Raw genomic sequence first — 24,994 nt, forward strand, 5'->3', positions numbered from 1 at the left:
AAATTCTATTCTAAGATTTGTGCTTGGATTATAATTTTAAAACAATCATTTGCAGGATGGGAAGCCTCAAATTCAACTGAGTATAGAATAGGTGCTACTTAAAGCAGCAACTCCAGACAGTGCAAAGGTTTCGTGATGAGGAATTTTGAGAAATGAAGGCAAATTGGTAGTTAAAGTGAGGTCAGTTATTTATGCTTTGAGTTCCTGGCATGAGAGTTTTACAATAAGAATCATTTGTAATTACTACAGGGGCAGGATATTTTAAAAAGTCACAGAATCATAGGATTTCCAGGCTTGGAGTGAATATGAACTATTTTCATGTTTAAAAAATCTTCAATGTTAATAGCAGTTGACTTTAATAGTTTTGTTCATTGGTTATGAGGGATGACAGTGAGGAAGTAGTGCTGGGGAGGAAAATGAATTTGGTACATAGAAACATATATGTCATGTAAAGCTTTTGGCAGAATACGTTTGAAATGAAGAGATCTCTGAGATTTGCAAATTCATAGGCAATAGTAAATGCATTTCTGAATTTGTGTTAGTGGTCAGCTTAGAGATATAGATGAGAGAGTCTCCAGAATAAAGGTGAGAGTTTAAATATTAATAGATGGATCCTTTTAGGAAGAATTTGAGCACAGTTTGTTAGAGAAAAGACAGAAGGTCTTCAGAGATAAAATTAGATTGCCATATCCAGGAAGAAATGGATTGGATTATTTTGTGCAAAGTCACTAAGGAAAGAAATATACAAAAGTCAGAGAGCTATATTGCCAATAACATCGACATCATTGTTAATAGCAGGTACCTTTCACAAAAGTTACCTGCTATTAATACACAAAAACTAGTTACTGATAAAAACTTACAAAGAAGAAACAACAATAATGATGTCACCTGATATTTTATGAGGCAATGAATTGACTTTGCAGAGATTGTTTATACCTTATGGGAGCATGTTTGTGAGACAGACAAAATTTGTGTTTTTAAAATTGCCATTTGCCTAATGAAGAACCCGAGGTACAAACAGATTATTTAAACCTTTTAACAGTCATTCAGCTTGTTAGCAGCAAAAGAAACTATGAGCCCAAAGCTAAGATATCCCATATTCTAGAATATTAAAACTAGCTGTATTGGTTTGTTCTCATGCTTCCAATTAAGACATACCTGAGAGTGGGTAATTATAAAGGAAAGAGCTTTAATTGACTCACAGATACACATGGCTAAGGAGGGATCACAGTCATGGTGGAAGGTGAATGAGCAGCAAAGTCAAGTCTTACATGGTGGAGGCAAGAGAGCTTATGCAGAGGAACTCCCATTTATAAAATCATCAGATCTCCTGAGATTTTTCACTATCACAAGAACAATATGGGAAAACTGACCCCATTAGTCTATTATCTCCACCTGGCCTCACCCTTGATACATGGGGATTATTACAATGCAAAGTGAAATTTCTGCCCATATCATTCCATCCCTGGCCCCTCCCAAATCTCATGTTCTCATATTTCAAAGCTAATCATGTCTTCCCAACAGTCCCCCGAAGTCTTAACTCATTTCAGCATTAACTCAAAGGTTCATAGTCCAAAGTCTCATCTGAGACAAGGCAAAATCAAAATGAGCCTGTAAAATGAGCCTGTAAAATCAAAAACAAGTTACTTCCTAGATATGGTGGGGGTACAGGTATTGGGTAAACACACCAATATGGGAGAAATGGCCAAAACAAAGAGGCTACAGGCCCCATGCAAGTCTAAAATCCAATGAGGTAGTCATTAAATCTTAAAGCTCTAAAATAATATTTGGCTCCATATCTCACATCCAGGTCACGCTGATGGAAGAAGTGGGCTCTCACAGCCTTGGGCAACTCCGCCACTATGGCTTTGCAGGGTACACACCTCCCACCAGCTGCTTTCAAGGGCTGGTATTGAGTGTCTGCAACGTTTCCAGGTGCATGGTGCAAGCTGTCAGTGGATCTCCCATTCTGGGGTCTGAAGGATGGTAGCCCTCTTCTCAAAGCTAGTCTACTAGGCAGTGCCCCAGTAAGGACTCAGTATAGGGGCTCCAGTCCCACATTTCCCTTCTGCACTGCCCTAGCAGAGGTTCTCCATGAAGGCTCTGCCCCTGTAGGAAACCTCTGCTTGAATATTCAGGCATTTCCATACATACTCTGAAACCTAGGTGATGGTTCCCAAACCTCAATTCTGTGTACCCACAGGTTAAACACCACATTGAAGCTGCCAAGGTTTCAAGCTTGCATCCTCTGAAGCCATGGCCCAAGCTATACCTTGGTCCATTTTACCCTGGGTTAGAGCAGCTGGGATGCAGGTTACCAAGTCTGAAAGCTGCACATGGCAGAGAGGCCCTGGACTCAGCCCAGGAAACCACTTTTTGCTAGAGCAGCTGGGATGCAGGGTACCAAGTCCAAAAGCTGCACACGGCAGAGAGGCCCTGGACTCAGCCCAAGAAACCACTTTTTACTCTTAGGCCTCCAGGCCTATGATGCGAGGAGCTGCTGGGAAGATCTCTGACATGCCCAGAAACCTTTTCATCATTCTTTTGGTGATTAGCATTTGGCTTCTCATTACTTATGCAAATTGCAAATTTCTGCTGCCTGCTTGAATTTCTTTTCAGAAAATGGGGTTTTCTTTTCTACTGCACCATCAGGCTGCCAATTTTTCAAACTTTTATGCTCTGCTTCCTCTTGAATGCTTTGCTGCTTAGAAATTTCTTCCACCAGATACCTTAAATCATTATCCCTCTCAAGTTCGAAGTTCCACAGATTTCTAGGTCAGGGGCAAAATGCTGCCAGTTTCCTTGTATAGTATGAGTGACCTTTAATCCAGTTCATTTAATCCATTTCCCAAAAAGTTCCTAATCTGCATCTGAGACCACCTCAGCCTGGACTTTATTGTCCATATCACTATCAGCATTTTGGTCAAAGCCCTTCAATAAGTCTCTAGGAAGTTCCAAACTTTCCCACATCTTCCTGTCTTCTGAGTGCTCCAAGTTTCTAGAAAGTTCCAATCTTTCCCACATTTTCCTGTCTTTTGAGCCCTCCAAAGTGTTACAATATCTGCCTGTACCCAGTTCCAAAGTAGTTTCCACATTTTGGGGCATCTTTACAGCAGCACCTCACTCTCAGTACCAAAATCTGTATTAGTCAGAGTTCTCTAAAGGGACAGAACTAATGAGATAGATGAATATATTAATGGGAGTTTGTCAGGATAATTGACTCACATGATCACAAGGTAAAGTCCCACAACAGGCTATCTGCAAGGTGATGGGCCAGGAAGCCAGTCTAAGTCCCAAAACCTCAAAAGTAGGGAAGTTGATAGTGCAGCCTTCCGTCTGTGGCTGAAACCCTGAGAGTCCCTGGCAAATCACTACTGTAAGTCCAAGAGTCCAAAAGATGAAGAATCTGGAGTCTGATATTCCAGGGCAGGAAGCATCCAGCACAAGGGAAAGATGGAGGCCAGAGGATTCAGTCAGTCTAGTCCTTCCAGGTTCCTCTGCCTGCTTTTATTCTGGCCATGCTGGCAGCTGATAAGATAGTGCCCACCCAGATTGAGGGTGGATCTGCCTTTCCCAGTCTATTGACTCAAACGTTAATCTCCTTTGGCAAAACCCTCACAGACATACCCAAGAACAATACTTTGCATCCTTCAGTCCAATCAAATTGATACTAGATATTAATTGTTGCACTAATAGAGGCCATAAATGCACAGCCCTTTCATTTTACATGTAAGGAATTGAAGCCTGGAGACTTGGACTGTCTTGGCATGTTGTGGGGATAATAAGTTACAAAACAAGAACTATCACTTACCTAATGAATGCCTGAATTTGTAGGTTTTAGATTGAGCTATTCAATCTTTAAACAACAATGTTATGAGATAAGTAATTACTGCGGTTTAGACGTGGTTTGTCCCCACCAAAATTCATGTTGATTTTTATCTCTAGTGTGGAGTGTTGGGAGGTGGGGCTGAGTAGGAGGTGTTTGGGTCATGGAGGCATAGCCCTCATGCAGAGTAATGCCCTCCATTGAGGGTGAGTGAGTTCTCTCTTGTAGGAATTGATTAGTTCCTATGGGGTCTGGTTCGTCAGTTTCTCTCTCTTGCTTCTTCTCTTGCCATGTGATCTCTGCACATACTCACCCCCTTCTGTTTTTCCACTATGACTTGAAGCAGCCTGAGACTCCCACCAATTGCAGCCATCTAATTTTGGACTTTTCAGTCACTAGAATCGTGATTTAAAAAACTCTTTTCTTTATAAATTACTCAATCTCAGGTATTCTGTTATAGCAACACAAAATGGACTAAGACAGTGATGTTATCACTTAAAAGCCAAGGAAATTGAAGCTCAAAAAAGATAATTTGCTCAAAGTTGTATAGCTAGGAAGTAACAGAACCAGAATTCAAACTCAAATATATCTAACTACAAACGTTTGTCTGGTGTTATGTGTTATCTTGAGTCTTGACTTTCAGCAAAAAACTTCTTCCACTTCTTTAGCTGCCTGCATAATCTGTTATTAGTGCTGGAGTTTTTTCCTTGTTTGTTTGTTTCTGTTTTTATTTTTAGATATTGGATCAGTATGGGTTCTAACCTGAGCACAGTCTTTTACCTGAAGATGGAAAAGGATCTCATAATAATTAGGAAATGCTGGCTAGCAATAAAAAGCAGCTCCAAACAGTAATGGCTCAATAAAATAGAAATACATTTCTTACCCATTCTAAATAGCTCAGGACAGTTTTAGATCTGTGGAAGGGACCTGGTCTACATAGCCTTCCAGGGAGCCAGGCAGAAAAATGTTCTACTATTTTCAATACGTGATTACCAAGGTTTTCCTGGAAACTGGCCTGTAGTGACTAGGTAGAAATATTCTGGAGGATCATATTAGGCATGGTTATGAACCATATTGAAATTACATCACTTCTAACTCTGTAACTAGAGCTCAGTCACGTGGCCTTACATGCTTACAGAGGAAGCATGCTCTAGGCACATCCCTAAGAGCCCAAGAAAAAAAAGATAGAAAAACTAGCCTGTTTCTACCACAGGGTCTTTGCATGTTATGTTCAGTACAATTCTGGCATTCAGCAAATAATAGAAAACAAGCAGGTTTGTGTTTGATGTACTTGTGGCAATCTGTGTGGCCGATTCTACTTCCTTAAACTTATGTGAATTTTTTTGTAAGGAAGAGAACAAAATCTTTATGAGGCATGTATTGTAGATTATATTTCTGAATGCATAACAAGGTTACAAATGTCTCAAAATCCAAATGAATATTTTTAAAGATCTGGAAATAATGTCTCAGCCCTAACCAGTTTCCTGATTGCAAGGTAAATATATATATATATATATATTTTTTTTTTTCAGAATCCACTTATTCTGACTTCGGTTTTACAGCAGTAATATTTAGTCCAAAATTAATTTCCAGATTATGCTTAAGAGTCTTTTTTAACAATCACATGATGTTTGATTTTATCATTCTCAACCTACAGATGAGAAAACAAAGACTTGTGAAATCTAAATAATTATTAGTCCATTTTTGAGCAGGAATTTGAAGTCATGTTTGTCTCTAAAACCTATATTTATAACCAGAGTTTATTTTTCTTTTATATTCTATTTGCCCTATATACTCTATATATCTGGAGGACAAGAACATATCTTTCTATTTCTCTATCGGAGGGTATGATACAATGCTTAGTACATGGGGCAAATGTACTGGCACATGGGGAGTGCTCAGTAAACTCTTGTTGAATTAATGAAAACAACAAAAGTTTTCCTCATGACTCACTATCACCCTAAAACTGTTAGCAAAGGTGTAACCCAACCACAACTTGAGCCACTACTTTACTGCAAGTTTAACTGTTAGTATCAAATACGAAAGCGCCTCTTTGAAAATAAGCTTTGAGAAAATCTTTGTTGGTTTTATAAATTTCCAAATTGCAAATTCAGTGGGAAAGAGATTAGATGGAAGAAGAGATCCATCCAGCTCTAGAGATGGATTTTACAAGAATCCAGGGATTTATTTGCAATTTGCTTTATATAGGCAATTCACCATATGCCCCAAATAGGATTAAATGTATTGCTTAGGATACATTACACATAAACAAACCTTGAGTATTCCTCTGTTTCTCATTGTAAATGAAAAATTCATGGTCTGGGTAGGTCTTTTCATTGGAACAGTTATAGCAATTGTAATAATTATTATCATTGTAATCATAATTAAAATTACTCTTATAACATCATTGCAATTATTTCTTTTTGTTACCTATTTTGCCCACTTAAAATATCTAAAGATTAGAGGTAGAAGTAAAGTATTAAATAGACCCTGCATGATGTCTTTTAGAGGAAAATAGCAAATATTAAATTTACTTTTTTTAGTTTCATGAATTGCTTTTGCAGTTTTGTGATTTGCAAGCACCAGGAAATCTTGGGGTATTCTGAATCTCCATTATAGCCTTTGTTAATTTTTCCTTTCATTTAATCTACCAGTCATTTATTTTTTCATACATTTATTCCCATAGACTTGTATTGGGCACTTTCTTATTGCTTGCTACTCCCATTTCTAGGTATCACTAGCAAGGTAAAGCTGCATAAAATGTTGTCCATTTTCTTGGAAAATTTGCATTTGAGTGATAGACACAAAAAGGAAGTCACTGTGATAGGACAAGAGAAGTACTAAAATAGAGGTGTGTAGTCACTAGGTCTACAGGGGAGGGAGCTGGTGAGATTTGTTGTTGTTTGAAGGATGAGTATGTATACACACACACACACACACACACACACACATGCACACAGCTCCTCCCTTTGATTATGAGCTCCTAGATTTCTGGAGTCATGTTTCATTTAGTTTTGTATTAACCACAACACAAAATAGAATCCTTACACATATTTTCAGCTCAACAGGTATTTACAGAATTGAATAAATGTATTATCTTTGTGTAAATAATCATTTCTTTATTTGTCAATAAGATATGATAGAATTGTGACAAACACTGGTTCTAACTAGTTTTGAACTACATGTCACCATTCGTAAGCTATGTGACCTGGGCAATAATGTTAGTTATTGTGTTGTCAACATTTGGCTCTGAGGATACAAAAATGAATACCGTTGGTCTCACCCAGTAATCCGCCAGCTTCTTTTGTTTCTTTGTTCACATTTTCAGCTCTGTGCTGGATTAAACTGAGATTTAAAAAATATCTTAGGACTTTCTATAGGAGGAAAGGTGACTTTTTGTTTGTTTGTTTCCTTTGGGATGGTTGACACATTGTGAGTGCAGCCAGGCCCACTGTAGTTTATCAGAATTCCTTGAATGATAGTCGATTCCATAGTGAACTCGGAGAGACTCCATTCCCAGAGCATCTGTCTTGTTTGTTTCCCAGATGGGAGTGCTGACTGGGAGAAACCAATCTTTGTCTCTGAGGACAAAAGCAGCCACAACCCAGCTCGGGAAGAAACCATCATTCGTAATTTGTAAATTCTCCAAAGTGTTGCTGAAAAGCCTCCAAGTGTTTTCTGTATTTGGGTCTGTGGTGGTTGCTTTATATACTACTGTGACTACCTATACAGAAGAAAGCCAGTTTTAGAAACACAGTGAAAACGTGAGCCCTTCTCAAGTATAATATGGTTCCATAAAAAATGAATTTTCTGGCTTTAATTATAGACCTTGCACAGAGAACAGAAATGTGCAGCCTAGGTACCAGCATGTGATGTGACCCGATTATTTCCAGTGAGTTTCTAGAATCTTCTATGAAAAGTACAGCTTTCAGGCAAAATGAGCTTCTCTACTGCTTTTCCCATTTCCCATGCAAGCCAGGGATTCCCTAGTGTCCTGGGGAAGTTGTAGATGTTTAATTGTCTGATTGTCTTCACTGTTTATGAAAGATTCCTGTGCTATACAGATAACTTCTGCCCTGGTGAATCATGGAAACTACTTATCATATCAATTTGGGAACAGAAATATCTGTGAATTGAGAAACTATTCACACATCATTCACCACTCCCGTACTTCCTAAAAATTTTCTATGGAATTTAGGGCTGAGGGAGTATACTTCATTTGATCATAATTTATCCTCCAAACTTGGGTGGTTTTGAGAGTAAAAGAGCAGCAGATGTAAACTAGGACTTTTCCAAGCAAACCAGGACATATGATTGCTCTGGTTGAGATGCTTTTATTTGTGTATCTTCTGGTTTCCTAAAACACTAACCATGGTTATTACCTAAAGTATTGTCAGCAGCCTATCAGAAACAGAGTCTCTGATGATCATGACTGGTTTTTCTGAGAGCTTTGGAAATAAATGTCAGAGATTGAATTGGTTGCTGCTTTGTTACAGAGAGTTATCCTTCAGCCTAACATAGAGAAGTCATCTCTGTAATCAGCCTTCTGCTTATGTGTGTGTCTCTTGTTGCCTTGTATTCAAAAAGCAGTAGGCTGATTCTGTTACTGAGGATAAGCCCTTTCCCTCCAGGAACCACAGCCTCCAGTTATTTCTCTACTTGAAGTTTTAAAATTTTTAGTGATCCAACATATGTCCCAGAGAACCTGGACCTGTAGAATTTGAGGCATAACAGTCTACATGGTTATTTTCTGGGAATTTATAATAAACACACCCACAGCCTGACTGCACTATCTGAAGATCCTATACAAATATTAGGTCCTAGGGACTGAGGGCATTTAGAAGCCTAAGGGATGGCATATGTGAAAAGACTTTCTGGGATGAACTATACATACTACAGGGGAAGAAGGTGGTAGTTGTCTGAGCTGGAGTTGCACAGTATGAGGAACTAAACCTTTTCTCTCTTTACTTGGCCAGAATGCCTTGAGATGAGAGTATACAATTTCAAACTAAATTAACAGCCCAGTGCACAACACAGGACTTGTCAAGATAATAAAACCAATGGTAGCTGATTGCCCTTGAACTGATGCTTCTAACAGGGACCTGTTAAAAGAAATCCCAAAGTATATTTTATTCATTATAGGTTAGATTCCAATTTTAATTAAATTTATATTCACATGAGTCAGATATTTCAGATATTTCCAAGAGAAGTCAAAGAAGATTCCCAGACAGCAGTGACTACATTCTGAGAAATAATTACTTGGAGAAATTCTGTAAGAATGAACTGAACCTGATTTAACAATTGCAGCTCTCTTTTCTGCAATGGTATCAACCTCCTTCAGTGCAGAGGCAAGCCTTTGTACTAGAAAATCTATACATGATCCAGGTGTTTTCTAATTATAAAAAGCCAGAGCCTAGAGAAAAACAAACAAATAAACAAAAAAAAGCCTAGGAGACTTCCTTTTCTTAAGAATGAGTGAAGAATGAGGATCTCTGATGGACTAGCATAATTAATCAGTAGTTTTTAAAGAACTGGAACAATAGTTCCCAAACTGTGTTCCCTACAGCACTAGTTATGCAAGATATTAAAGGTATCCCAAGAAAAGGTAGTTATTAGCCAAATAAATTTGGGAAACTTTGCATATTATCAATCTTATCTCAAAGTCTTGCGGGACATGTAATTATGACAAGTCTCTGGGGCTGTCATTTAAAAATTTAATTTGCTAACATTTAATCCAAGTTTCCTGAACTTATTTGTTCATAAATATCTTCAAAGGACACACAGTAAAATCTGGAATTGCCAATTTAGAAACATTTAATCCAAAAAAAAGTTATATACACCCAATACTGAAATTGTGCCAAATAGCCTCAACTTAATTATTCAGGGTCAACACAGCTTTTGAGTTAGGAATTTTTTGTGACCATAAGCTCTCATGCATTGTTCAATACAAGAGAAAACATTCAAGATTGAAACTTTCAATTCATTGGAAAATGTGGGATCTGGTTCTTCCGGTGACTTTCATTTTAGGTGACTAAACAGTTTTAATTGATATGTTGACATGAGCATGTTTTAGGCATTTCCTGAAAGGTTAGTGTCAAAAGAAATTAATATCCTGGTGGGCTTGTGTTTTTCTCTGAGGCAGATATTGATGAATGTACAGAGGGAATCATTGAGTGCCACAACCATTCCCGCTGCGTTAACCTGCCAGGGTGGTACCACTGTGAGTGCAGAAGCGGTTTCCATGACGATGGGACCTATTCACTGTCCGGGGAGTCCTGTATTGGTAAGCAGCTTTCAGACATGCCCTCCAGCCACTCAGACCTTTTCAGGAGGTGCAGCTTGCTTTAGTACTCTGTTCAGCTCCCTGTGTTCAAATATGACCATTCAGTAGTTAAACAGCAGTTTTCTAATTTTCTCCCTCTACAATTCAGGGATCAGGTCAGGGATCATGCAATGTGGGGTGCCAAAATTTTTGTACAGAAATTGTGACAGAGGAACAAAGCCTGGGTGTTTATGCTATGGCTTTGTTCTTTCTAAGGAAAACCTTAGTCTTCTTAATTCTTTTTAAGGAAAACCATGCTGTCTTGCAAAATTTTTGATAGTTTGAGATGCAACTGTAGAGAGGAAGAAATATTAAAAATATTGGATACTGGATTTAGAATAAGAAAGTTTAGTTTGAATCTTAGCCCTTATACTGAAAAAGTCACTATAGTCTCTAATCCTTCATCTGTGTTTATATAAAAGTAGGGATAACAATATATATATATATATTATTAGGATTAAATAAGAATAACACCTATTCTAAAATTTCAAGATTTGAATTGATGCACATATGTGATATAGTTGCATTAACATTATTGTTGCTATTGCTACTACCGTCATCTCTTGCAAAGTCTCCTTTATGGGTCTCTGCCTGTGGTTCTGTTAAATGCTGAACATGGGAAATTAGCAGATGGAGTTATTCACCTTTAAGGCCTTACAACTTTCCTGAAATCCAAACAACCTAACTGTCTGTATGAGAACCTTAGCCAATCCTATTCGTTCATGTTGTGTAGACTCAGTTGAATTCTTAATCCTGATTTGGACCAACCTAGGCAGTGAGCATTCTGACCTTGGGTTCCCAAAGTTCAGCTTGCTGAATTAGAAAATGGGAATCTGATTTCGAAAATTTGTTTTCTCTGCTTCAGGCATACTGTTTTTTTCTAAAGGCTGCTGCTGAGATATAGTCAGTGTTTCTTCAACTTCTCTACTGATGTTGATCTAAAGCAAAGATGAATTCATGGCCATGTGGCATGAATTATCTCCTACAATCTTGACATTATTGTTGAGAGGGACGTAGTATAGTTACTGAAAGCACAGACTTTTGGGCCAGATGTTGACAGTCAAATTCCAGCTCTGCTGCTTCTAAGTCGTTTACCATGGACAAGTTTTTGTCTAGTCTGTACTTCAGCTATTTCATCTGTAAAATAGAAATGATGTTTATATCTTATCGAGATGAATGTTGTAATAATTAATGGAATTAATATCCGTTAAATTTCGAGAAATGTCAGCTCTTATTTTAAATGTCACTGTGTATTCAGCATTCAACCCCATACTCTGTTCATGTTTCTTTTCCTTTACATATTGCCAGGTACTTCTGTACATATGCAGCTCATTGTACATGGATGTTATATGAATAGGAATAGGTCAAGTGGCTATTGTTGAGCAATGAAGATGGAATATTAACATATGAAATTAAGCATGGTAGCAAAAAGGAAATTTTAATTTTTACAGATTATATTTGACATCATTAAAAGGGAAAACTCTTAGATTTTTAGTGCACAAAGGACTAGAGACCAGCTAGTAAAGCCAATTTTATTTGTTCATTATTTTGTGTTTTTCTACTTTTAAATTCAAAGGATGCAGGTGCAGGTTTCTTCCATGGGTAATCTGCACATTGCTGAGACTTGGTATATGGATGATCCTGTTACCAAGGTAGTGGGCATAGTATACAATAGGCCTTCCAAACCATACCCTTCCCCTTTCTTCCCTTCTCAGGCAGTCCTCAGTGTCTTTTGTTCCTATCTCTGTGTCTATGTGTAGTCAATGTAGTTAAACCAATTTCAACCTGCCAAGGGATTGCACACTTCTCTGCCTTCGTATAGGCTGTCTCCTCTAGCTGGAATGAAACATGATGATTCACATATGAATTTAATTTTTCTAAATTAACTTATGTTTCACCAAGCCCCCATGAAGTATTCTTTGGTGTCTTCCTAAGACTTGTCACTCCTTTCCTCTGCTAACTCTAGACCTTTTTGTTTGGTATATATTTTAGTAGCTTTGCTTGTACAATTTATTTGCTCTCTGACTAGACTATGAGCAGCAAATGGGTTTTATTCTTTTCTCTCTGCAGTGAAATCCTTTGGTGGTGGTTGTTTGACAAATGTGAAAATGTAACCATACCATGTGATCAATAAAGAAACTCAGCCTCAGAAAAGTGACACCTCATTCCCAGCCTCATAACTGGTTTGGATAGACGTTGAGGATCAGATCTAGGTTAAGGGAGCATCTAGGAACAGTTTCAGTTTATGCCTCTTGTTTTGATGTTATCTGGAGAGCCCTGCCATCCTCTTGAATGTCCCTGGCACCTGTTCTGGTGCTGATTTCTCTCTAACATGCTGAGTGGCATGCCTGAAGGAGGAGGTGAAATTCCTGCACACTCAGAGAGCCTCTTGCTTCATCTACAAGCTGATCCCTGTTCCGGACAGGAAAACCTCGGTGAAATGGACTCCTTAAAGTTGGAGTTGTTTGAATTAGTGGCATTTTAAATTTGGGTAATTGTTAGTCTAAATTTCCTTTCATTTCCACACTTTTGGGAAAGTATTTGTAAATGAGCCCTCAAAAGGACAGAAATCTGACCATCACTTCGTATTTCTGTGGTAGTTGAGAGTAAACTGTTGGTTCAGAATACTTCTTGGACAAACAAATATGTAAGTCAGATAATGACACTTACTTATTATGGCCTTCTAATGCCTTCCCAAGCAATGTAAAATAAATTTCTAGCATCATATAGCTTTCATGGTTTTAGATGATATTGTTCCTGCCTGCTTCTTGGACTCATTTCCCATATATGTAAGGCTTTTTGATCTTTTCACACCTTGAACATGACAAAAAGCTCATTCTAGTTTTAGGGTCTTTGCCTTTATCGTTTTCCCTATCCAGAGCACTCAACGCCTCTCTTGTTGTGTGGCTGCCATGTTACTTAGGTCTCAGACAAATATCACTTTTTCATGGAGACCCTCCCCATCTTTTCTCTATCATAATCCTTCCCCACTCACTTTGTTATAATACTTATCTATATGTTTTTAAGCATTTTTATTCACATGCACATGTGTATAATATTCTCTTGCCACAAGTATACAAATTGTTTGATGGCAGAGACTTTGTTTGCCTTTTACCACTGTATGCTCACCCCCTAAGATAATGTAGTCAAAGAGAAGGCATGTAATGCATATATGTCAAATGACTGAGGGCATGGACATTCAAAACTGTCTCAGGTCAGATTTATTTTCTATTTTGCTTGATATATCTAGTTGTGTAGATTGTGGTGCATGACATAAGATGTTAGAAATCACAAAAGCATGTGAGTCTTTTATTTTAAAAAAATGTTTATTGAGAGCAACCATCATACCAGTACTGCCTTGGGTCTTCTGGAAATACGGTTATGAACAAGTTAAGATGTCTGTTCTTGAGAGATTAATGACCTGACCTATTCTGGATCATAATAACATAGCTTAATGGCCCTGAAAATGAGCACATCTGAATAAACTCTAAATAACATCAACCACTAATGCTTACATTTAAAAGAAATATCAGCATCTAAAATAAACTTTACAGTGTTTCTTAAAAGAGTGGTTTTCAAAATGTACCCAGCTATGTTTTTTTCTTCAGAAGGTGGCATATGTTATCTAAAATGTATCAGTTTGTTTTGGTTTCTCTTCAGATGGCATAAATCTTTCACCTTTTACTAAAATGTATCAGTTTAGGCTTTTAGAATAATAGTCTCATGTCAGCTATGTCACTTTTTTTCAGAGGAGGATAATAGCACCTTCACTACTGATTTTATCCATTACTGTAAGCCTTCGATAATATTGATATCATAAAGAACAGCGTGCTTGTAAGATTTCTTACTTTGTGAGAAAAAAATGTTTAAGATTTGCCTTTTTCTCTTAAAGTGTAACATATGTTTGAAGAAATGACCAGTCCTAGTATTGCAGAGGCAGACAGAATCACTATTCTTGAAGAGCTTATCAGAGGTAGTCTCTTCCCCCTCTCTGTCTCTCTCTCTCTTTTTGTCTGTCTCTCTTTAGCTTGTATATCTTTATAATGCCAGGAGAAAATAGTACACAAAAATTTGCAAATTGCTATTTGCAGAATAAGATGATGGCAGTGATTTATTTGTACTGTAAGGTACAGTGCACTCTGCATTTTGATGTAGTGCTAGTAGTCAGTGATTCTCAGTTTTAATATAGAAGTCGTGGCTCTTTTATCTAGGCATAGTTATCTGGGTCATTTAGAAATGAGAAGAACTAATATATAATTAACAATGGCATGTATAAACAGTGGTACTTTGCATATTTTAAAAATAAGATTCAGACTCTTTGGAATGTCAGTCAGTTTCCATGATACTGCTCTCACAAACGAAACTTTATTTTCCTCTGTTCCCTCTTATACTTTGCGTGTATACTCAAGCCTACTAAAATCCTTATTCTGCTCTACCTAAATCCTGCATTCTCTTGCCTCTCCTCCTTTGTTTGTATGCTTTTCCCTAACCCCATAGTCCCATTTCTATTAGTTAAAATTCTGATGAAGTCTTACTCTGTAAAGCAGGGATTCTCAAAACTGTGTCATAGTAGATTCAACAGAGTAGTGAAATGAGAGTTCCTTGACCCCCTTTGCAGGACTTGTGATAAAGATGTGGCTTATCTGTTCACCCACCATGTATGTGCTCTCAAACCCCTTACAGGAAATGGAGTACACAGATGGGCAAGTACAGGAGCTGGGGTGAGCACTTTTGGGGTCCAGCCCCACAGTAACATCTAGGAGTGGATGCCTGCAACTCCTGAAGCCCAAGTGGATGTGTGTTACAGTATGTTCTGTTAGCTTTGCTGTCCACAGGCAGCATAAGTGTTAAACACCTCTGTGGACCCTCAGCCTTTTCACAAGGCCAGAGGGTCAGCTTTCTATATCTCAAGCTCTTACCTGATGTCCAGGAAGATCAGGTCACACACGGACTTGAAGGATGGTGAATGTGGGGTTGTATTGAGTGGTGGAGGTAGCTCTCAGTGAAATAGATGGGGAGCTGAAAAGGGAATAGAGTGGGAAGATGATCTTCCCCTGGAGTTTGTCCAGCAGCTAATCTCCTCTCTGAGTGTCCCTAGCCAAACTCCCTTTGACATTCAGATGCTCCTTCTCTTCTCTTCTTCTCTGCTGCTATTCTGCTCTTCTGTTTGTATGCTCATCTGCTTGTGGAGCCTGGGGTTGGGGGTTTCTATAGGTACAGAATATAGAGGTGTGGTGGGCCAAAAGGCAACTTTTGAGTGTGAAACAGAAATCCCTGTTCCCATTTAGGGACATAAGTTTCCAGACTTGAGGTTGGAGCCTTTGACAGGGAACTGCCCTCTTCTACCCAGTATTTCCCTGTCTCCTGTCCATATCAGTAGCTTTTAAAAAATATCTGTGATGGGACATCATACATCCTGGAGATTCATATTCACTTGGTCTGGTGTGGGACCTAGATCAACATCCTTTTCTAAAATTTGTTTAAAATTTTTTATCAATTCATAATATTTTTGCATATTTATAGGGTACATGTGGTATTTTGTTACAACCATAGAATGTGTAATGATGAAGTGAGGGTATTTGAGGTATCTACCACCTTGAGTATTTATCATTTCTATGTGTTGGGAACAATGGGAGTCCTCTCTTCCAGCTCTTTTGAAATATATAGTATATTGTTAAATATAGTGACCCTACTCTGCTATCAAACATTGTAACTTATTCCTTCTATCTAACTGTATTTTGTACCCATTGGCCAACCTCTCTTTAACATCCATTCCCCAACCTGCACACCCTTCCCAGTCTCCGTTATTGATCATTCTCCCTATCTCCATCAGATCAACTTTTTTAGCTCCTACACATGAGTGAGAATATTAAATATTTACCTTTCTATGACTGGATATATTAGTCTGTTCTCACACTACTATAAAGAACTACCTGAGATTGGGTAATTTATAAAGAAAAGAAGTTTAATTGGGTCATGGTTCCACAGGCTGTACAGGAAGCATAGCCTAAGAGGCCTCAGGAAACTTACAATCATGGTGGAAAGCAAAGGGGCACATCCTACTGGAGCTGGAGGAAGAAAGTGAAGGGGGGAGGTGCAATGTACTTTTCAACAACCAGATCTCATGAGAACAGCAAGGGAGAAGTCCACTCCCATGATTGAATCACATCCCACCAGGACCCTCCTCCAACACTGGAGGTTACAATTTGACATGACCTTTGGATAGAGGCACAAATCCAAACCATATCACTGGCTTACTTCATGAAGTCATTTTTAAAAGGACTATAAGTAATTATTAGAAAGACTATTTGGCCAATGTCAGAGAACCACTGTCACAGAGTTCTAATAATAATAATAAGAAGAATGTCACCCCTGTTATTTGTCTTCATAGTCATTTATTTGCTATTTTATAGAATTTAGCAGATTAGACTTGTGTTCTTAATTACATCTTTATCACCTACAGAACAATTGAGGTCTTCTTTTGATACATTTTATCAAATTAATGTTGAATTAAATTGTACTGATTGTGCTTTTTTTCTGTTATCAAATAACATGCTTCATTCACAATGAAGCCCATGTTGTTCTGGAGACACACTCAAAGATGACATAGATACAGCTATTCTTATAGGGCTGAGCACTTGTTGGCCTCCCATTATTATCTCCTTTATAGCACTTAGTTGGGTGAAACAGTTTCCCAGACTCTAGAGCCTGCTTTCAGGCCACTGCAAATGGCATAGTGAGGATTTACTTCTCAGAGTAGCAGCTGAAACCATGGTCACCGTGCAAAGCAGTATGAATCAAACAGGTTCCACTGGAACCCCTTGGGAAAGAAATTTCCATTTTATCTGGTGGATGTGTTAGGAATAACTGAAATCGTCTAAGAATGATTTTGCTTCAGCTTCTTCTGCTCAGTTCCAGTTTTTTATGGGAGTGGAGATAAAAAGGGGTAGAACCTGGAGGTGCTCTCACTGTAAAAATGCTCTCAGTGACAAACCTCACTGAAGTGGGGAGTTATGAAGGCTTAGCAGGCAACACTGTGATGTAACGAACAGGCAGGTTTTAAGGACATATAAAGCTGGATTAATCCCAACTTGGCCACTTTCTAGGTGAGCAGCATTTGGAAAGATATTTAACTTTTCAAAACCTTAGTTTTCTTAGCATGCAGTGATTAAAATAACACTTACAATGGAACTTTCTCTAGTATGTGTTTTTATATGCACATTTCCTGACAAGTATTATATAGTAATTGTCAACATTTAACCTCCCTCTACCTCAGTTCCCTGACCTGTCACAGGAAAACAATAACAGTAACACTAATAAGAGATAACATTTACTGAGAGCTTCCTTTGTGCCAGACACTGCTCTCAGCAATTTACAAAAGCATCAACCTCATAGGTTGCTGTGGAGTTATTGTGACAATTAAATGAGCTAACAAAGGAAAGAAGTATCCAGCACTTAGATTTTAAGCACTCAATATATGTTAGTCATTTTCATTAACTGAATGACTACATGATGTGCTAGACACAGAACCAGGAAATTTCATGTATTTTCTAATTTAATTTCACATAGGAGGAAAGCCTACTTATTATCCCCATTGTAACAATGAAGAAAGTATGAGCCCAAGGATAAAGAGAACTTGTCCCAAATTCCACAGCTGATAAATGGCACACTGAAGCCATAATCCAGGTGTGTTCAATCCCAAAGCTTCTGCTCATAATATATTCACACTGTACTGTTTCCTGGAAGGGAGGAGCCCAGTGATTGCCTCATAGGTAGAGGAGATGTAAGGCAGAGCAGTTGGAGGTCAAGGAGACAAGGCAAAGGGAGCATGAGAGAAACAGGTGAGACCCAGATGGACATTTGCAATATTCTCTCTGTGTCATGAGCACTAGAGACTTATTTTATTCACTGGACTCAAGGAGTGTGTTCTGGGGCCAACCTTCTGAGCCATGGGCAGGATGACTAAGTGGCATGTTTTTGACAGTTAATCTGAAAGCACCTCAACCTTTATAATAATGCCACTGGGATATCCACTGATGTCATTACCTTCTTTGCATTTCTAGTGATGTAAATCCAGAGAAGAAAAAGGAAAGAGAGGGTGGCGGAATAAAGAGAAAGAGAAAATGGTGGTAGGCAGATTTTTAAACAATTTTTTACAATGTACTTGTTAATTATACACTACCTCTAAAAAGCAATTAGAATATTATATACAAAGATTACATGTTCAAGAGTTATTTAAAATAAAAATATTTGAAAAAAAGGAAAATGTATTAACCAGTGATAGTTGTGAAAGATGTTCATGAATATTTGGCAGTCAGAGAAAATGGGAAACATGAGTATATAAATTATTCTAATTTAAAATGAAGTTGCATACATAATTGTCAAGTCTCAAATGTACTGTTTTCTCTATTCCAGGGAAGAGATATGTCAGGGTAGAAAAACACCTTAGTGGACTTGGGTATTTCAAACTAAGAGACAAGGCATAGACACTAATCCCAGAACACTCATGGATTTTCTCCCTATGCTAAGCAATAAGACTCACCCACACATAAGATATTTTTGGTTAAATGGCATGCCACTTTTCTTTGATAATGTGTAGTGTGGTCTCATTACTTCAGAACTGTTGTTTCCAAAGAGTTTTACACACAGTTTTATCAAAGCACTAAATTCTCTATCATTGAAAAGCCTTCCTTTAAGCAGATGCCACTTAGCCATGACACTGTTTAAGTAGCTTTGTGCACCTAACTAGAATCAGTATGAAGTAAATGCAAGCATGATTTGGGGACTCAGGGGGCCTCAGTTGCATGAAACAAAATTTCTACATGTCACTAAAAGTTTCAGATGGACAGAGAGACCAAGACCCAGACAACATCTCAGTAAGGAGTGGATATTATCAGGACACAGAATTGAGAGGTTAAGAACATTTTACAGCATCTAACCGAAAAGATCTTCTGGGTCCCCCAGAAAGGACTGTACAGTGGACAAGTTGCAGATGATAAATTAGGTGAAAAATAAATCCCATCGGACCCTCTGGAAGCTGGCCTGCTCCTTTTCAAGTCTAGCCATACACACTTGAGCCTAGAGCTATTTAGCATGTGGGCTAACCTGGATATATTTTACAGACTTCTCTGGGAGGGCAAATGCACCTCCTCAGTTTTGATGATAATCACTTCACAAAATAACAGCAGAATAGAGTGCATTACTAGACTCAGGAGTGAACCCAAGTTTTATTCATTACCCACAGCCTAGCTGGGCTGACAGAGCAAGCCTACAAGTTGTTTTCTATGTGTACTTTTTAGGAGTTTCTAAGCATTTCTGGGAGTTAGTCCAACAGAACCTAACAACTAGCAATAGGGGCTCTCCTGTAAGCTACTCCCAACCTGTTTATTATCTTTTCAGTCACAATCTTTTAAATACCTTCCTAATGACAACTATGACTAGTCATAAAGAAAAATAAAAACCCAAACAAAAAAATCCAACATTGGACTATGACATGAAGCAATGTTCAGCATATGGGGAGCCTGGGGAATTGCAGTTCTAGTTGAGGTGAAGATCACATGGGCAATAATAAAAAGGAGAAAAATTAGAAAACTGTGGCTGGGTGCAGTGGCTCACCCCATGATCCCAGTACTTTGGGAGGCCGAGGTGGGTGGATCACGAGGTCAGGAGATCAAGACCATCCTGGCCAACATGGTGAAACTCTGTCTCTACTAAAAATTAAAGTAACTGGCTGTGGTGGCATGTGCCTGTAATCCCAGCTACTTGGGAGGCTGAGGCACAATAATTGCTTGAAACCAGGAGGTGGGGGTTGCAGTGAGCCGAGATCTTACCAATGCACTCCAGCCTGGACAGAGCAAGACTCTATTTCAAAAAAAAAAAAAAAAGAAAGAAAGAAAAAAGAAAAGAAAACTACCTAAAAAAAACCTTCACAGGTATTGGGATATTATTATGTTACTATAAGTAACATATCCTATATCCTTAAAAACATATCCTTATATCCTTAAAAAGTACCCTATAATGGTCTTAGCACTAAGCTAGGTGGTATGTAAAATGTAAATAATTTATACCATAGAGAATTTTAAATTCCATGTTGAAGACAAAAAAAAAACAACAACATACATAAAACAACCAATAGCCTTCCAATATAGGTTGTAATTAACTTTAAAATATGGGGTCAGCACTATAAAATATATAGGTGATTAGGGAAGAAAGTGATTAGAGAAGATCAAAGAATAGTCATACCAGAATGCTTAGGGCTAATTTGGCTTGAAGGATGGAAGGCTTTAGGTATTTTATAGGTATAATAATAAAAGTAAATATTAATATCTAAGATTAATTCATTACTTCATGTTCTATGTACTCTTCTAAGAGCTTGACATTTCTTTACTCATTTTATCCTCAGAACAACTCTACTAGGTAGAAATATTTATGATCTCCATTTAATGGACAAAAAGCCTTTATTTTATATTGTGAATGCTCTAAATTTATTTGGTCTTAGAACCCTTTTCTCTCCTGGGCGTCTTATGGATTTGGTTTCTATTACTCTAAAATACTCTAATTGAAAACTTGGGAACGAATATAGCCTATTCTAGGAATTTCTAGAAAACATTATTTACTCAGTAACATTGAATAATGAACTGTTTCAGATTAAGTTTTCTTTCTTTCAGTTCTGTGGCAAAAAATGATTGCATACATTACTTGCTCTGTAACTGTCAGAATTTTTATGCTACTATCTTAACTTTGGTCTAAGGATATCCTTCCAATATGTGCCTGTTTGTCTATTGCTTTTAAAAAATATGATCATTAAAACTGTACACTACTAAAAACAACTGTCAATTATTGAGTGACATTCTAGGTTTGTCCCTAAGGTAAATGTTTCCAGTCATAATGTTTTTGACAAACATATTTCTCTTTTACATAGATATTTCGTCTTCTTTCCACATTGTCAAGGTAATCTCTGGTTTTTAAAATGCCATTTTGAAGGTTTCTCTCCTTCCCACTGTGATAAAGAGTTGGTTATATGATGTCTCAGACCACAGGAACTCAGAAGTCACATGCAATTTTAGATTTTGGGGATATAAAAAGGATTGTGAAGCAGGATTTCACAAGTGCTGGATGACAATTTTGTATTCTGTGAATAGGCCTGGTGGGAGTTCTGAGAAAAGGAGGACATGAGTTGGGGACTTAGAGGCTTTATTGGGGAGCTGAAACTTGAAGAGAAAGAGTTGGGTAATACACAAGGAAAAGATTGATATGTTCCCCTAAAAAGGTGCTTTGTAGTGTGGTTATGGCTTTAGGGCCCTTTCCTCACTGTGAACTTGACATTTTTTTTGGAAAACAAGCAACAAGAGAAGCTTTTTAGTGTTCTACACAAGATCTTGAAGTTTATACGCAAATTGTTCTTCATAAGTTTTAAATGTCTCTTTTTTTTTTCTTTCTTCCTGAATAGTTGTCAGTCTCAAGTGAGTGAAAACAGAATGAGAAGGGCATCTCTAAAAAATAGGTTTTCCTCAGATCATATTGCTTCCTGGGAACTCAGTGCCCCTTGTAGCTTCAGGCAGTAATTTAAGAAGCATGATCCTCAGACCAGCATCACGGGACTAGCTTGGGAACTTGTTAGAAATGCAAATTCTATACCACACTCTTTAGACCTTCTGAATCAGTACCTCTGTGGGGAAGGTCCTAGTGATCTGTGTTTTAATGAGAGCTCTCATTGGTTGATTTGAAGTTCACTATGTTTTGAAAACACTGCTTTGGGGTTTTCATTGAAAGCCCTCAGAACACTCAAACTGTATGCAAGTTTGTGAATACATGTGTGCCTTCATCCTTTGGAGGAAATGGAACCATAGTTTTTCCTGGGATCTTGGCCACTGACATGTGAGAACCACTGTTGAAACACCAGGATCCAGCCTCAATATTTCCAGTTACCATTCTGACATTCTGACTCTGCCTTAACTTATAAGTATTGTCTTCCTGGGGATGTATAATTCAGTCTCGGGAGAGATTCACTGCCTTCCTTTCTTGGTGTCTGAGCACTCCTTGATATTGAATTCCATGTAGTTTCAGCTTCCTGCCTTTTTGAGGCCCCCTGTCAAGGCTTAACCTTCCAAGAGCAGAAATTGTGTCTGTTTTACTTGCTGTCATATTCCCAATTCCTAGAATGGTATCTGATATAGCAAATAAACAATTGCTGGAAAGTGAATTTATAAAGGGACTGTCAGAGCAATCATTTTTCCTATCAGTGAGGACAATGGCCCCCATCTACAATTTACCCTGATAAGCTGGGCTCAACCAGGGTTGAACTGCAAGAATCTTTTTGTTTGTAATCTGGCACCCTGAGTGGCATTAAAGATACCAGGCGTATTAAACATTTTTGAAAAGTGATATGAAAGATTAACAAAGGTGGACACTAAAGTGGTAAGAACAGATTTTAATCCCTAATAAACTATTTGCAGTAGAGAAGAGGGCCCAGTGTAAACAGAACGGAACTTCAATTTGTGCAGAAATGATTGCTTTAGAGGGTGAATAAAATAGTAAGAGGGTAAGGCAAGGGGCTTGAACGTGAGTCAGGGAAGTGGAATTTACAAAAGCTGAAAGGGTAGGTTTGTTTATGTGAAACCCATCTGAATTTGTTAAGTGACACTTACAGAAGTTAGACTCATCTCCTCCACAGAGACTAGGGGAGGGGTCCTATTTTCAAGTATTGGCTGAAACGAACAGTAAATTATTTTGGCAGCCTTTACCTCTTCCAGGCAGAAACTTAAGGGGTTTGGAATTGCCATCCTAGAGACGTGACCTTGAGTTGTTAGAAAAAAATATTATTGTTTGTTGGAGCCTTTTAATGGGAGTTGGTGAATAGGGTGGACAAAATCATTTGTCAGAGGGTCTGTTCAAAGGAGTCTGACTAGTGTTCAGTCCTAGATAGGATCTTTGTCAGTGGCCTACTTTGGTTTTCCTTGGAAATCAACTTAATTTTGGCTCATATGGTTTTACCTCCCTTAGAGTAAGAAATGCAGAAAGAAAGACAAATTTAAATAAAAAGAATTTGATTCTCAAAAGTCTAGAGTAGTGGACTCCAGCCTCCTCCTCTGTGCTTCCTTTCCCTTGTCCCCGCAAAAGCCTTATAGATTTTTTCATAGAATCTTCCTTTCAAAATAGGAAGCAGCCCCAGACCTGTTTTACTAAACTAGTTTTTTTTAGCATTTTTAAAAAGAAATATGAAGAGAAGATCAAGATTCAAATGGATAAAATCTTCCAAGAAAAGATACCATGAGATCAAATAAAGATTTATTAATTAGCTTGTTTGTCTTTTCTGCAGATACTGCCTTCCTTGGAATGATGGTTCAAATTACTGTCCTTGATCAATGACTTAACTCCTCTACTAGGACATAGTTTTTGGAAAAGCCTTGACAAACCCTTAGAAATTACAAACTATAATTATGCAGGGCAATGAAAGGAAATAATAAATTATATGCATGAAAGGACCTGGAATTCTTAGCTCCTGTAATCTAACTCTCCTGTTGTTTACATTAAGACCTGATTTGAGAATTTCTGCATTGACAAAGATTTTAGACCTTTGACTTCTGTGTAAATTGCAGGATGCCTGTGTAAATTGCAGGACTGAATGAAATTACTTTGTAACCTCCCTGTGCCTAAGACCTTTCCTTGGCATAGAAAAGAGACGAAATAATTCCTCATCTGACAACTTGCTTGAGAGAATGATCTGTCAAAACAGAGAGTTAGTTTTGGTTTTCACCTTGGCTGGATTCCCTGTGTATTTGTCACTGAGGATAACATTGCCAAGACTTCAATGCAGACACGAAAAACATGTTTCTTCCTTATGTTGCTTCCTCTCATTGGCAATTGCTTACAAATACTCATTAAAGGAACGCAGAAATGTTTCAATAATTGTGGAATGTCCAAGAGAATTGTTTAATTCTGAAAAATGCATTGTTGTCCCAATGCTAGTTCTTTCCTTCACCTCTATTGTGCTCTTCTTCTGTCACCACTCATATTCTAACACTTGAATTTCAAGCTCAGCCTTACAGAGGTGAAAAGTCATCATATCAAGTTGGAAATGGACAAGATCTTAGAAAACATTTTCTGTAACTCATACATTTTACCAAAGAGAACCATGGGCCATCCAAGCGTTCTTTTTCAACCACAGCTCACCAAATTTAAATTTAGCAAATGTTTATGCATTTCTTATAAGGTAAAAGACATTGTAAAAGACACACAAAGATAAGACCAGACTCTTACAAATTTGAATGGGTAAGGAAGATAGAAAAGATAGAATGCTTACAGCTAAGCATACAAGAAAATATAAAGCAGATACAGGCAGCCTAAAATTAAAATGCAGAAAAGGTAATTCTCTTCTGCAAAGGATGAAATTTTGTTAAAGACATTAAACAATATAATGGCTATAACAATAGAATGTGTATGGCCAGGTATTAGTCATTTAGTAGACTGTAGCAATAATACAAACAACCCTCCTACTCATAAGCAGATATATAAAAACATATAAATTTTGGGTTGTTGACATCAATACTATAGCCTCTGTGCAGTAAAACTCTCTTTAAACAGCAAGTATTTCAATATTTATAGATTTTTTATTTATTCTCTCTGCTGGTCAGAATTGTATTGATTTTAAGCAGATTTAATCACTAGTTAAAGAAGCATGACTTGTTCATAGCAGAAAGTAAGCCAACTTGATTAATTTAGAAGAAACTTTTTTATCTACAGTAAAACATCTAAATTTGTACATCATATCAATAAAACATAATTACTGACCAAAGCAAGTTTATGGAGCATAAGAAAATTGTGTTTTTCAACATGTTTCACTTAAC

The 24,994-nt window shown here is 37.7% G+C and overlaps 1 protein-coding gene across 6 annotated transcripts in view; it reads left to right on the plus strand.

The window, feature by feature from the left end:
- The window catches only part of NELL1 (neural EGFL like 1), a 936,371-nt gene that overhangs the window by 888,908 nt on the left and 22,469 nt on the right, over positions 1 to 24,994 (plus strand). For 3 of the 6 annotated variants that reach the window (XM_035266029.3, XM_035266031.3, XM_078340771.1), the window contains one exon: positions 9,969 to 10,109. The exons of the other annotated variants lie outside the window; for them this stretch is intronic. In XM_035266029.3, coding sequence (XP_035121920.3) covers positions 9,969 to 10,109 — 141 coding nt within the window. The remainder of the gene's footprint in view (positions 1 to 9,968; positions 10,110 to 24,994) is intronic. 6 annotated transcript variants of the gene reach the window in all.

This window comes from Callithrix jacchus, chromosome 10, assembly GCF_049354715.1.
Source record: "Callithrix jacchus isolate 240 chromosome 10, calJac240_pri, whole genome shotgun sequence".
NCBI lineage: Eukaryota > Metazoa > Chordata > Mammalia > Primates > Cebidae > Callithrix > Callithrix jacchus.